The sequence below is a fragment of the Paroedura picta genome, chromosome 1 (assembly GCF_049243985.1).
Source record: "Paroedura picta isolate Pp20150507F chromosome 1, Ppicta_v3.0, whole genome shotgun sequence".
Lineage (NCBI taxonomy): Eukaryota > Metazoa > Chordata > Lepidosauria > Squamata > Gekkonidae > Paroedura > Paroedura picta.
This window is the reverse complement of record NC_135369.1, coordinates 174,095,447-174,109,063: the sequence shown is the minus strand read 5'-3', so window position 1 is coordinate 174,109,063 and position 13,617 is coordinate 174,095,447. Positions and strand designations below refer to the sequence as shown.

The 13,617-nt window shown below is 46.6% G+C and overlaps 2 protein-coding genes across 7 annotated transcripts in view; both read right to left on the bottom strand.

Moving 5' to 3' along the window:
• The window catches only part of FOXO1 (forkhead box O1), a 456,870-nt gene that overhangs the window by 26,590 nt on the left and 416,663 nt on the right, over positions 1–13,617 (bottom strand). The window lies entirely within an intron of this gene.
• The window catches only part of ZC3H13 (zinc finger CCCH-type containing 13), a 54,961-nt gene that overhangs the window by 3,916 nt on the left and 37,428 nt on the right, over positions 1–13,617 (bottom strand). For all 5 annotated transcript variants that reach the window (XM_077312544.1, XM_077312559.1, XM_077312552.1 and 2 more), the window contains 6 exons: positions 11,752–12,208; positions 10,697–10,800; positions 7,041–8,096; positions 4,641–5,141; positions 3,998–4,147; positions 1,905–2,105 (listed from right to left, as the gene is read on the bottom strand). In XM_077312544.1, coding sequence (XP_077168659.1) covers positions 1,905–2,105; positions 3,998–4,147; positions 4,641–5,141; positions 7,041–8,096; positions 10,697–10,800; positions 11,752–12,208 — 2,469 coding nt within the window. The remainder of the gene's footprint in view (positions 1–1,904; positions 2,106–3,997; positions 4,148–4,640; positions 5,142–7,040; positions 8,097–10,696; positions 10,801–11,751; positions 12,209–13,617) is intronic.

Here is a 13,617-nt window from a genome sequence, read left to right as displayed (position 1 = left end):
GCAGTCTCGAATTTGTTATTGGGGCCACCGTGGCCAAAGGAAACATATTTAGCCCCTACTACAAAGATGCCCGAGTACACGGTTTTCTCCCAAAGTCTGACTGGGCAGTCATTCACTTACCCAGGAGAATAGAATAATAAAATCAGACTCCAGTAGCACCTTTAAGACCTCAGACTGAGGAAGAGTGCCTGCACTTGAAAGCTCACGCCTTGAATAAATCTTTGTTGGTCTTAAAGGGGCCACTGGACTTTGATTTTATTGTGCTACTTCAGACCAACACGGCTACCTATTTGAATCTGTCCTGCAGGAGAACAGTCACACTTGGGGATACTACTAGAGAGAGAGAGCAAAATCTGTCTGCAGCCCCTAACCCTGAGAACTAGAAGAAGAGCTGTTTTTTTATCCCCTGCTTATTCAATCCCTGAAGGATCTTACAGATCCTTCAGTCCCCAAACATCTTACAGACAACTTTCACTTCCTCTCCCCACAACGGACACCCTGCGAGGGAGGAGGGGTTGAGAGAGCTCTGGCAGGACTGTGAGGAACCCAAGGTCACCCGGCTGGCTGCAGGTGGAGGAGCGTGGAATCAAACCCGGCTGGCCAGATTAGAAGCCGCTGATCTTAACCGCTACACAATGCAGAGGACTCCTGTAGGGTGTGCCTGGCTTGTCCTTCTGGTTTTGGAGAGGCCTGGGAAAGTAGAGATTATGAAGCTTGAGAGGCCAGGTGGGCAGCAGCAGGGAGGTTGTCACCACCCAGATCCGCCACCTGAGACGACCCCTGCACCTCACCTTGTGGATGCTGAGGCTTGATCACTGGCTGACAAACTTGTTCTTGGGCAAGTTGCCTGAACAGGTACGGCTCAGGATCCCCCTAATTGCTTGCCTGGGCCTATTTCAATCTGACAGAACTGCTCTGATGGGTAACAAAGAGAAGAAGAGCTGCTTTTTGATACCCCGCTTTTCACTCCCTGAAGGAGTCCCAAAGTGGCTTACGAGAGACTTTCTCTTCCTCTCTCCGCAACAGATACCCTGTGATGTAGGTGAAGCTGAGAGAGCTCTAAGAGAACCCCCGTGTGAGAACAGCTCTAAGAGAACTGTGACTGGCTCAAGGTCATCCATCTGGCTGCATGTGGAAAAGGAGTGGGGAATCAAGCCCAATTCTCCAGATTAGAGGCCGCCACTTTTAATGACGACACCACGCCGAATCTCAAGAGATTCCCATGCCCTTGCAATTCAGGTGCAATTGAATCGACTGCCCACATTATATTATTCTGTGACTTTTATAAGGTTGCCAGAAGCCATTTAATCTTGCCCTTGCTATCTAGGTTCCCTGGGCTTACAGATGATCATCTAATTAACATCTTGCTTGCTGATAAAGATAATTTTGTTCCTTACATGGTGGCGAAGTTTTGCTACACTGCCGCAGAGTGCGGAAATCTTTGGTTACTGTTGATGCTGACTGTCAAAATGCTTTATTAATGTTTTGTGCCTTTGTTTACTCCCTAATGCCAAGTGTCCTGTTAGAACGCTGTAACGATGTATGCGGTCTGTAAGATACTTTGATGCTAGTCCACGACCGTAATAAATAATCTAATCTAAACCTAATCAAGAGATTCCCAGGCTGAGTGAAATGTGGCTTTGAGAGCAGAGGAGTCTATAGAGCTCCATACACATGCAGCATACAACTTCCCTTGTCACATCGTCCATCGTATCTATGCGCAAGCTGTTCATCGGATACAGCAATTCCATTTTGATCTGTGCTCAGATATGAAAAACACAGGTCAAAACTGTTTCCTGGTTCAGCCCCAAGAGGTTTCCTCTTTTATTTTGGGGCTAATGGGGTGAGCTTCACGCAGGTCTCCGGAGAAGTGGCATTTCTAAAACGAGAAATCAAGTAATTACCTTTTGGTTTCTCCAGGGATCGCTGGCAGGTTTCTTTTATCTTGGTGAAGAGCTGGGGGCCAGCCAGTTGTTTGGAAATGCCGACTCTCAACATAACGGCGCCGGGAGTAAACTTCAGGAGGGCGGCTCCCGGCTCCCGCAGCTCTTTGGGCTGCTTTGGCATCAGGCTAGACCAGTCCACATCGATGACATCCACTGGATCTGCAAACACATGAAGAGCACACAGAAGCGCCGTTGAATGGGGCACAATCAGGTATGGCAACGTGTATGTAGAAGATCTTGAAACGGATTTTAAAAACCATTAGGAGGATGGAAATCTAAAGCGTATCAATTAGGAGACGGCTACCACTGTGGCAACGACACAAAGGGGGTCATGGAGAGCCGAGGCGGCCAGCGCCAAGGAGTGGAGGGGAGGCACCGGTGTGCCAGCTGGTGCCCGCAAGTTGGCATCTGTATGCGGGCACTGGCTGGAGCATCGCTGGTTCCTGTGCCTGTGCCTCCCCTCCATGCTACGGCACTGGCCACCCTGGCTTTCTATGCTCACTAGGCAACCCTACAACCCCCTTCGCGTTGCTGCAGCGGCCTCGGTGACCCCCTGAAAGGGTCGATTGACCCCCCTAGGGGTTGCGACCCCCAGGTTGAGAACCGCTGGTCTAGGTGGTTTACTTATAGGCCTCGATGGGTCCTAAAATCCATTCAGATTTTCCTGCATCGATGAGTTTACTTTCTCAGTGCAAACTTAAAAAAAAAAACCTGATGTAACTTCAAGGATAACTATTATGATAAAACTATTGGTTTGTCCTTCGGAGGCGAATCAAATGTGTCACCTGATTTCACCCGTTTTCCTTTCTGGATCAACAATTCTGCTTTATCTATTTCTGTTGTGTTATTTGCCAACGCCTTTCTCACAGGACTCTGTGGATGACACTAAGCTTCATAACCCTAATTTGCTTAAACTGGCTAAGGTTTCACCAGTTTTTTTATATAATGAGACACTCCCCCTTAGAACTCTGGTATCGGAATCAAAACATATCGACAGGCAGCTTCTGTGATTATATGTTACCAGTTTTGACTAATGCTATCTCACCTTCAAAGGGAAAATACAAAGGCTCCTGTTAATGCAATTATCTTCCTTGAGCCCAGAGATATCAGAATTAACCTTGGTCCTTATGGCAGTTACCACCCCTCATCTGAAAATCACCCCAAATCCACCTGCCTTTTTGTTGTTTGCGAGGAAAAGTACCGGACTGAGATAACCATCAGGAATCCTGTTTGTGCCGTCATTCTGCCTTTCTGGCTGAAACCTGGGCTACATTCACCCACCTGCCTTGAAGAGAGGCCACACCCACCCAAGTCACTCAACTCGCTCCCATGCTTTAAAAACAAACAAACCTGAAGAGAGGAAGGTTTAAAAAGCTCCTCACTTAGAAAAGCAGAATGAAAGAAATCCAAACCATCTAACACTCTGATGTGATTTCAGTAATATGGATCTTCAAACAAACATATTCCAAGTGTGAGTGATAAAAGCCCGCCCCCTTTAAAACAAAGGAAGAAACCTTTGTTTCTTGCACACCTGCAGCCTAAATCAAAAAATGATGACTGGAGTCTAGGGCAGGGGTCGTCAACCTGTGGTCCTCCGGATGTTCATGGACTACAATTCCCATGAGCCTCTGCCAGCAAATGCTGGCAGGGGCTCATGGAAATTGTAGTCCATGAACATCCGGAGGACCACAGGTTGACTACCCCTGGTCTAAGGGATTGAGGCTGTTTTTACAGCACACACTCTGCAAATGCGTGTTCCTTCGGCATACATTTATAGCCCCAAACATGAAGCTATCCCGGAGTGGGAATTCTATGCCCTGCTTTCTTCACAAGACTTGGGAATTGTCTTAATGGGCTGTGATGCCCCTCCAATTTCAAAAGCAGGTTACCATTTCCATTTCCTTCCGAGTCGTGAGCCGGGCGGAGCTTAAAACCATATCCCGGCGTCAGGAACGCTTGCTTAACTCGCATAATTCATGCTGGGCGTCTGTCTGCACAGAATCTCGCCACAGAGGCTTGGTTTTCTCCTGGGGCACACCATCCAAGCTTACCTGGCATCTTCTCCTCATCCTGCTGATCCTCCCGCTTCTCGGCATCACCTGCCAAGATTTCGTCCAGCTCGTCGTCGCTGATTGGTTCGTATTCGCCCGCACCGGATACCAGGGATTGCATATCATCTATTTTGGCTTCATCGTCTCCACCTGCGGGGGAGGTAAAGGGGGACACCTTGATCTGTCTATTGACACTGCTTCAAGTTCTACAGTACTAACAGGAACCAAATACAGATTTCTTCCAGGGCATAGAGCTATGGGAGACTTAGAATGCTTATACAGGCAGATCTCTAAAAGCAAGTAGATCAACAGATTGACGGGTAACTTTCCCCTTCCCACACTCAACACATACATACACCGTCATTTATCCGAACCAGGTGGATGTCTGCTGTGTACGGTTAGTCCCTTACATGAAGCAGATCCATGCGTCTCAGACAAATTTTAACTAAGCCACGATACCATGGCTAAAAAAAACCCCAAAAGGCACCTGGCACTGCCATGGTGAAACATCTGGAGTGGCCCCACCGTGAGATTACTCAAATAAAGAGAATCTGAAATACTAAGCTCTCCATCCGGAAAGGCCCCACTCATGTGTATTTCTCTGAAAGGCAGCAAAATTAAATTGACAGTGTGTTTTTCCAACCTTCTACGTTTTCTGCTTTCTCAGCCTCTATCCCATCTTCAAATGCTTGCAGAGATCCCAAGTCTTTATCCAGCCTTTCCTTCTCTAGGGAGGTAGAGTCCAGACAGATCCCTTCAAATTCCAGATGCTCCTTGACTGGTTTCATTTCACTGTGTTTGGACCCCTCGGTCTGGGAAGGGACACTGAGGCCTCTCTCCCGCTCGGTAGTCTCCAGCAGCGGCCTCTCTTTGTCACGGTCCAAGTCCCTCCTCTTTTCCCGCTGACGATCTCGCTCCCTTAATCGGTCCCGATCCCGGCTCCTTAACCAGTCTTTGTTTGTGTCTCTGTCCCAGTCTCTTTGCCTCCCGTCTCGTCTCTCCCGGTCCCGTTCTCGGTCGTGCTCGTGCCTGTCTCTGTCTTGTCCTCTCTCCCTGCTGTCAAAAGACCCGGATCGCGAATGGCCTTGGCGGTCAGATTCAGGGGAGCTTCGCCTGGAGCTGTGGCTGCGGGAATCCTGGCGATCTGAACAAAAGATTAAGAGGGTACGTGATCGTGTAGCGCATCAAATGCATTTTCTGAAAGCATCAGGTTGAAATCTTTTTTAAGTTGGCACATAAGATGAAAAAGAATTCATTTTTTTACCCTGCTTTTCAAAGTCTGAGGGAGTCTCAAAGTAGCTTACAATCTCCTTCCCTTTCCTCTCCCCACAACAGACACCCTGTGAGGGAGGTGAGGCTGAGAGAGCCCTGATATTACTGAAGAAGAAGAGTTGGTTCTTATATGCCACTTTTCTCTACCTGAAGGAGTCTCAAAGCGGCTTACAGTTGCTTTCCCTTTCCCCTCCCCATAAAAGGAACCCTGTGAGGGAGCACAATAAAATAAGAGTTCAGTAGCACCTTTAAGACCAACCAAGATTTATTCAAGGTGTGAGCTTTCAAGTGCAAGCACTCGAGGCTGAGAGAGCCCTAATATTACTGAAGAAGGTTCTTATATGCCGCTTTTCTCTACCCAAAGAAGTCTCAAAGCGGCTTACATTCACCTTCCTTTTCCTCTCCCCACAAAAGACACCCTGTGAGGGAGGTGAGGATGAGAGAGCCCTAATATTACTGAAGAAGAAGAGCTGGTTCTTGTATGCCACTTTTCTCTACTCGAAGGAGTCTCAAAGCGGCTTACATTCACCTTCCCTTTCCTCTCCCCACAAAAGACACCCTGTGAGGGAGGGGAGGCTGAGAGAGCCCTGATATCACTGCTCAGTCAGAACAGCTCTATCAGTGCTATGGCGAGCCCAAAGTCACCCAGCTGGCTGCATGTGGAGAAGCAGTGAAACAAGATTAGACTTCTCACCAGATTAGAAGTCCCCGCTCTTAACTACTACAGCATGCTGACTTTCAATAAGGCTTTCAAACAGACACAAATCCCATATTGGATTGAGAATTCTATGTCTGACACCTTATTCACAAGTTACAGTGAACACACGGACAATTTGTATATAGTCCACACTTGATTTCTTTTTACGTGTGCACTGAGAAATCCTCATGTTACATTCAATATGTATTCAGATGGTGTATGCAATCAAAACTGCACCGTTTATCCAAGTACTGTTCCCTGGTTTCATTTGTAAAGTGAAAGGCATAGATCCTTTTTTACAAAAAGGATACAGGATGTACATACATTCATTATAACTTGTGCAAGGCTAGTTATATGGAATGATGGATGCCGGTATTGCACAGTTTTGGTTTATGGGGAGTGAACACGCTCATCCCCCCCCCCCCCCCATTACTACAAGAAAAGATACTTCTCAGGGTTGAGAAACACTTGGGGTTATGTGAAATGTGGCAGAGCTGGGCAGGAGGAGGAAAGAATCAACGGAAAGGGGACAAGAGGACCAAGGTGCTGAAAACATGAAGAGAAGATGCCCATGCCGTTGGAGGGGGCATCAGTGGAATGGAGCCCGGGAGAAGTGCCCCTTAAAAGGGGGAGGGTCACACAGAACAGGCGTGCTTGGAAATTAACTCTGCTTTTAGATGTGGAGGTAGCAGCTGGGCTCAGAGTGCCTGCTGGTGAAATCAGCTACATCTAGGGTTGTGTGCGGTGGCATCCAAAGAGCGGGGGGGGGGGGGGAGACAGGGCTGGCTGCAGCAGCCTGGAACGGCCGATTCGGATGCTGCCGTGCACAACCCTAGCTACATCCTCTGCTGGAAGATGGGGAATGCAGCTGGCCCAAAACAGTACTTTGGAGGGATCCTCCTTTTAACCAGCTAGCTTCTGGGCTTTATTTTAACCTTCTAATTTCTATGGCCTTGGGAAGAGAATCTACCCAATAAATAGTAAGTATAAGAATCTTCTCTAATAAACAGTCATTCACATGGTCCTGCTCAACTGACTTAAATGAATGAGCCATTTCAGCACAACCAGCAATACCTGAGGACGTGCTACGGCTCGGAACCCCTCGTTTTAGCTGATCGATCCTTGACTTCCGTTCCCCGGAAATTTCCAGGCACCTTCTCTCCCTCTCCCTGTCGCTGGAGCTGCTGTGCAGGGCTTTCTTCATCCCCGTGTGGTCGTCTCCGCTACGGTGCGCAGAATCGTTGGAGGGCGATCGGAGTCGACTCGAGGTGCAGCTTCGGTTGCTGCCGAGGCTGCTGCTGCGTTTCTGCTCGGCCGGTTTCAGGTGCGGCGTCTCCTCGACCACGTGCGAAGTCTCCACAGCTTCCGCTCTCGCCCGATGGCTGTTTCTGAGGGGCTCCTCGGAAGCTCTTTCCAGAATAGGTTCTCCACGCTCAGGCACGTCTTCGTCCGACCAGTCGCTAAACGTCGTGTCCTCTCGTTTGGGGGCAGCTTCTACTACAGCGGTCTTCTCAGGCACCACTTCCACCAGTTCCTCTTTTGTGGTGACGGGGGGCGTCCGTGGCCCTTTCTTCTTCTTCTGATGCGGGCCGCTGTCCTCCTCCGAAGCCTCGGAATCGCCTTTCGATCTCTTGCGCTTCTTTTCCGCGTTTTTCTTCTTCTGGCCTTTCTTGGGAGAAAAGACTTGGGCTTTCTCCACAACCGGCTCGCTGACATAGCGATCTAGCGCAACGTCCTCCTCTTTCTTTTTCTTCAGGGTCTTCTTCTGGACTTTAGATTTTTTCTTATCTTCGTGCAGGTGATCGACCGCCTCGCGCTCTTCGGAAGGCCGGACCACTGTCTCTGGGGCCCTGCTTCTTGAGCTTTCGTTGACTTCTCTTTGTTCTCTTGGTTCTCTTTGTTCTCTTGGCTCTCTTTGCTCTTTTTGCTCTCTCTGCTCCCGCTGTTTGTCCCCTGAACAGGTTCGCTCTTTGAAGTCGGCTTCTTCATAATGTCTGGCGCTGTCCTTCCTCTCGGGCTTTCGCTCGTTCTCTTTCCATCGACTCTGCTTGTCTTCTGAAAGGTGCGTAGGGCTAAGTGAACGGGATTCTTGCGGTCGCACAACCTGACTCAGTAGTCGGCGTTTTTCATCTATGGGAGATGAGAATACACATGACAGCATGACACTTCAACAAGCTGAGGGACAGCCTTGCTGCCTCTACCGTCCCCAAAGAGCCCTATGCTCTGCCACTCCCAACTGGCTGGTGATCCCCGGCCCCAAAGAAGCTTATCTGACCTCAACCAAGGCCAGAGCTTTCTCTGTCCTGGCCCCTACCTGGTGGAATGAGCTCCCAAGGGAGACCTGGGCCCTGTCAGAACTGATATAGTTCCACAGGGTCTGTAAAATAGACCTCTTCCACCAAGCCTTTGGTTGGGGCCAGTGAACTGTTAACATCTTCTGGGCCCTGATCAGAAATCCTCTTCAGAAATGCCCAAGGGTCAACACCAGGGGTGAGCTGGAATTAATTGACCAGACAGCTACTTTTATTATTATTATTATTATTATTATTATTATTATTATTATTATTATTATATTAAATTTACTTCAAGCCTCTCCCTACATAGGCTCGTGGCGGGTAACAACAGTCTTAAACCCCCCCATTAAAACTCCCATTAAAAGATTTAAAAAATTCCCAGCATGGCGGAAAAATACCACTCTTTCCCTACCCAACCAAGGCGATGGAGAATGGAGAGTAATGATGTATACTTCAAACCCCAGGGGAGGCAATGCTCTACCTTGCAAATCCCAGCCTCAACCACAGACCTGGTGGAAGAGCTCTGTTTTACAGGCCCTGCGGAACGCTTACAGCTCCCCCAGGGCCCGTTGCTCACCTGCGAGCTCCTTCCACCAGGTGTGGGCCAGGACAGAAAAAGCCCTGGCCCTGGTTGAGGCTAGGCGCGCTTCTCTGGGGCTGGGAACGACCAATAGATTTCCCCCCAAAGAGTGTAAGGCCCTGCGGGGTACATAGGGCGATAAGGCAGTCCCTCAGGTATGTGGGTCCCAACCCGCGTAAAACCTTAAAGGTTAAAACCAAACCTTGAACCGGATCCAGGCAGCAATTGGCAACCAATGCAGTTGCCTCAGCACAGGCTGGATGTGGGCCCTCCAAGGTGTACCAGTTTTATTAACTACAGCAGTGGTCCCCAACCTTTTTGAGGCTGGGGACCGGCAGGGCAACTGCCCACCCCGCACATGCCGTGCATGCGTGCCCACGCCCGCGCATTGCGCGCCCAAAATTGTGCATGCACAGCACTTTCGCGCATGGTGCATGTGCGCATGCGCGGCCTGGTCGCGCATGCGCAATGCGCGGCCCTGATTCCCTCTCCCCCCTCCCGCAGTAAGAAGCTTCCCGGGCCGCAAGCTTGTGGCCTGGGAAGTTTTTTACTGCAGGGGGGGGCGGGGAGAGGGAGCCGCGGCCCGGCGCCAAGGCCTTCGCGGCCCGGCACCGGGCCGCAGCCCGCAGGTTGGGGACCACTGAACTACAGTTTTAAATGTTTTATTTTTGTACATGGCAAACTGCAAATTTTAATGAGAATAATTTGTATGGGTATAATTTTTATATTCTGTATGTTTTGATTATGATGTTCACTACCTTGAGCCGTTCCTGGGAGGGCGGTATATAAATTCAATTATTACTATCACTATTACTATAACTCAGGGGTAGTTAAACTGCGGCCCTCCAGATGTCCATGGTTTACAATTCCCAGGAGCCCCTGCCAGCAAATGCTGGCAGGGGCTCCTGGGAATTGTAGTTCATGGACATCTGGAGGGCCGCAGTTTGACTATCCCTGCTATAACTACTACTACTAATATAAAAATTTCCCAAGAAATCAATCCGCTACAAGAAAGACAGGCTTGCAAAAAAAAAAACAAAAAAAACAGACAATTCTGTATTTCAAAAATGCCTGCTGTTCTAAATGGAAGTGGATTTTGAACAAAAATATCTTTATATGAGACTTTCTTTTGGATCTTTGAAACTGTATACATTAGAAGCCATGGCTAGTACGTAGAAGCGGTGAACCATGTAACACGGCATATAAAGTTATGATGAAATGAATAATATAGTTTTAAAATACAAGTTATGAAATTTGAAATTTAAAAATATTTGAAATAAGATCTATTTTATTTTCTAGAGAATGTCTTGGGGGTTGTAATGAAGGGGATGGTGGGGAGAAATACTGACAGCCAGAAGTGGATGAGAGGGGATCCGATAGCCATCTTCAAATATTTAAAAGGGTGCCATATAGAGGATGGAGCAGAGTTGTTCTCTCTTGCCCCGGAGGGATGGACCAGAACGAATGGGATGAAATTAATTCAAAAGAAATTCTGTCTAAACATCCAGAAGAAGTTCCTGACAGTTAGAGCAGTTTCTCAGTGGAACAGGCTTCCTCGGGAGGTGGTGGGTTCTCCATCTTTGGAGATTTTAAAACAGAGGCTGGAGAGCCATCTGACGGAGAGGCTGATTCTGCGAAGGCTCAAGGGGGTGGCAGGTTACAGGGGAGGAGCGATAGGGATGTGAGTGTCCTGCATAGTGGACTAGATGACCCAGCAAATCCCTTCCAACTCTATGAGTCTATGAATTTTGATATCTGTGATTTGTTATGTGGTCTTTTTGTATATGTCCCTTTACATTAGCGTTTTAAAAAAAATAAAATAAAAAAGAATTATGTACCAGGAGGCTGCTACTCACTTTGATCATCTCCGCTGTTGTAGGCATCACTGTCGGGAGAATGCTCACGCCGACGCTTGGGCGACTTACGAGGACTGGGGCTGCTCTCGTTCCTGTGGCGTTTTCTACATTGGGATGCAAAAAGGCCAATCAGTTTCGGCTTATTTTGATACAGTATCAGCTTGAAATACTTGCCACATTATTGTCTTATTGGAATTTACATTTAAAGAGAATTGTGATGTGTTTTACATTACCCTGAGCTTTTTTAGGGAAGTTTATAAATCTAATAAATGATAATCATAAATGCTGATCTCAGTATTGGTATATTCAAAAGCAAGGAGGCCTCTTGGACATCTCCTTTTTTCGAAATTTGAATGCAGACTGAACATTTTCAATCTACGGATTATTGTTTTGCTTTCCATATTTGTTGGCAAATTTTGAGGTACTCAATGCCTGTAGCCTGATATATCTCCATTGATATACCCATCTACTCCTGGTAAGTTGTTTATCCCAATTGCTTTGAATATAGTTTTCACTACACTTTCTTAAAAATGCAGGTGCTTTCTCAACAGTCTTCTTGGAAGAAGCCTGTCATCCTTTCATCTCTTCTGTACACTTCTTCAATATGTTGTTTCCGTTATTCTTTATTTTGTCATTATCAGATAATGCATTTCTATGTTGATATTTTAGCATCTCTTGGCATGGTCTGAATTTCCATTTGATTTCTTGGATCTTGTGGAAAAGATTTTGTGTGCTCCCTTTTTTTGTTGTTGTTGTTCTCTTCTATTTTTTTAAACTGGTTATAATAATAGTTCTCTTCATCTCTAAGTGCAGATCACTGAAAAGCCTCACTTAGAATTTTGTTTCTGTCTCATTTTTCTTTCTCATCTACCCTTAACAATTTAAAGAGTTTCATCAGTCATCCGGAGAGGCATTTCGTTACTTTTGGCTACAGGAATAGTCCACAAAATGGCAATGAAAAACAAATATCTGCTACCAGACAGACCAGCATAGGTTAGAACTACAGCTCCAAGTTATGTTGAATATCCCATTCACTTTTTAAGAAACAGACTTACTTTGATTTTCTCTCTTCACGGCTGTCTCTTGTGGTCCTTTCTTCGCGGACATCTTCTCTTTTGTCTCTGCGTTCTTCTCGTCCTCTCTCTTTGTCATCCCAGTCTCTCTGGCGTTCTCTTTCTTTCTCTCTTTCCCGTCCCCTTTCCCGTTCGCGCTCTCGTTCCCTTTCCCGTTCTCTCTCCCTCTCTCTTTCCCGTTCTCGCTCTCTGTCATGCTCCCTTTCCCGTTCACGCTCTCTGTCCTTCTCCCTTTCTCTCTCTCTTTCTCTCTCCCTTTCTCTTTCACGGGCACGATCGCGTTCAGCTTCTCTTTCTCTTTCCCGCTCCCTCTCCCGGTCCCTGGTTCTTTCATCTCTTCTGTCTTCAACTCGATCTACCCTCCGCTCATCGAGTCGTTCATCGCGTTCAAGATCGTCACTTCTTCCTTGGTGTCGTATTGGTGAGCTTGGTCTTTGATCTGTAACAGCAAACAAGATTCATTTCCAGTGACAAAATTAGGCAGATAACCTAAGGCTATCTTTGCTATCATATTTGCCCAAGAACATGCAAGATACAAAAGACACGTCTATTGCACCCCATATATCTACAAAGACCACTCAGAACATCTTGGTTTCCTGTATGGATTCTAGTGTTTTATATGTAGAACTATAACCTTGAGATGCAATAAAGGCAGGTTTAAAAAATGTGCCTCTATAATACAAGATTACCCAACTTAAAATAGACCTGAGTCACCTATATTTTGAGAATTTATGGTAGACTTTTTGATCACAGGTTGCTGGAGAGCCCAGGTACGAGCTTTAAAAGTAGGATTACACCCCTCCAAAAAACAGCAATGCAAAGCACCCACCTGGTAGAACATGTGCTTAATGTGATAAGCCCATGAACTCATAAATATTTTCCCTTTAACGGAGGCTACACAAATACCCTTTTTCAAATGAGAAAAGTATAGCAAGAGATGTAAGCAAAAGACAGAGAGGGGAAAGGGAAAAAGTACTCTCCAAAATGGCAAAAGAGAAACAAAACTACTCATGAGGAACACACACTATTCAACATTTAAATTGATGACCCACAAAATTTGGAGGAAAAATCAATAAACTGATGGCCTGTTATTTGTCACATGCATAAAAGTCATAAGAGAACAAATTAGTCCCAAGTTTCCAATTGCCTCTTACTGTACATCCCCTGGAGAACATTACGATCTGCAAATACAAATTAGATGGTGATCCCTGGCCCCAGAAAAATCTGATTGGCCTTGATCAGAGTCAAGGCCTTTTTAGTCCTGATTCCTGCTTGGTAGAATGAATTACCAACTGATATCCAGGCCCTGACAGAACTAGCAAAGTTTTGCCGGTAAAGCAGTGCTCTTCCACCAGGTTCATGGTTGAGGACAGGAGAAAGAAGAAAAAAACATGGGCCTCCATCTGCCATTCACTTCTCCCATCTTAACATCTCTTCCCGGTTATACTGGCCACTCCCTGCACTTAAGAGACTTTCTCGCCATAGTCTCGGAACAGCCTGGGATAGGCCAGGGGAGCTACGATGGAATGGGGTGGCGATGGACTACTTTTTAAACTATAATGTTCTTAGAGATGTTTTAATTATCAAGATATTTTAAGCTGTCCAGAACCTGCTTGCATGGAAGAGTGGCTTATAAATTAAAGTAATGATTAATACAGGGGCACAGAATCTTTGAAAGATCCAAAGATGAAAGAGCAGCGACTATCTTGTTTCAACTTCCATCATTCGACACAGAAGCTTCCAGTTCAGGAGAAATGATAATTGAAAGACTCACCCAAATCAATAGCAATTATAGTTCAAGGACTATTTCACCGTTTTATTGCTGCTATGATAGAATGCTTAATATAT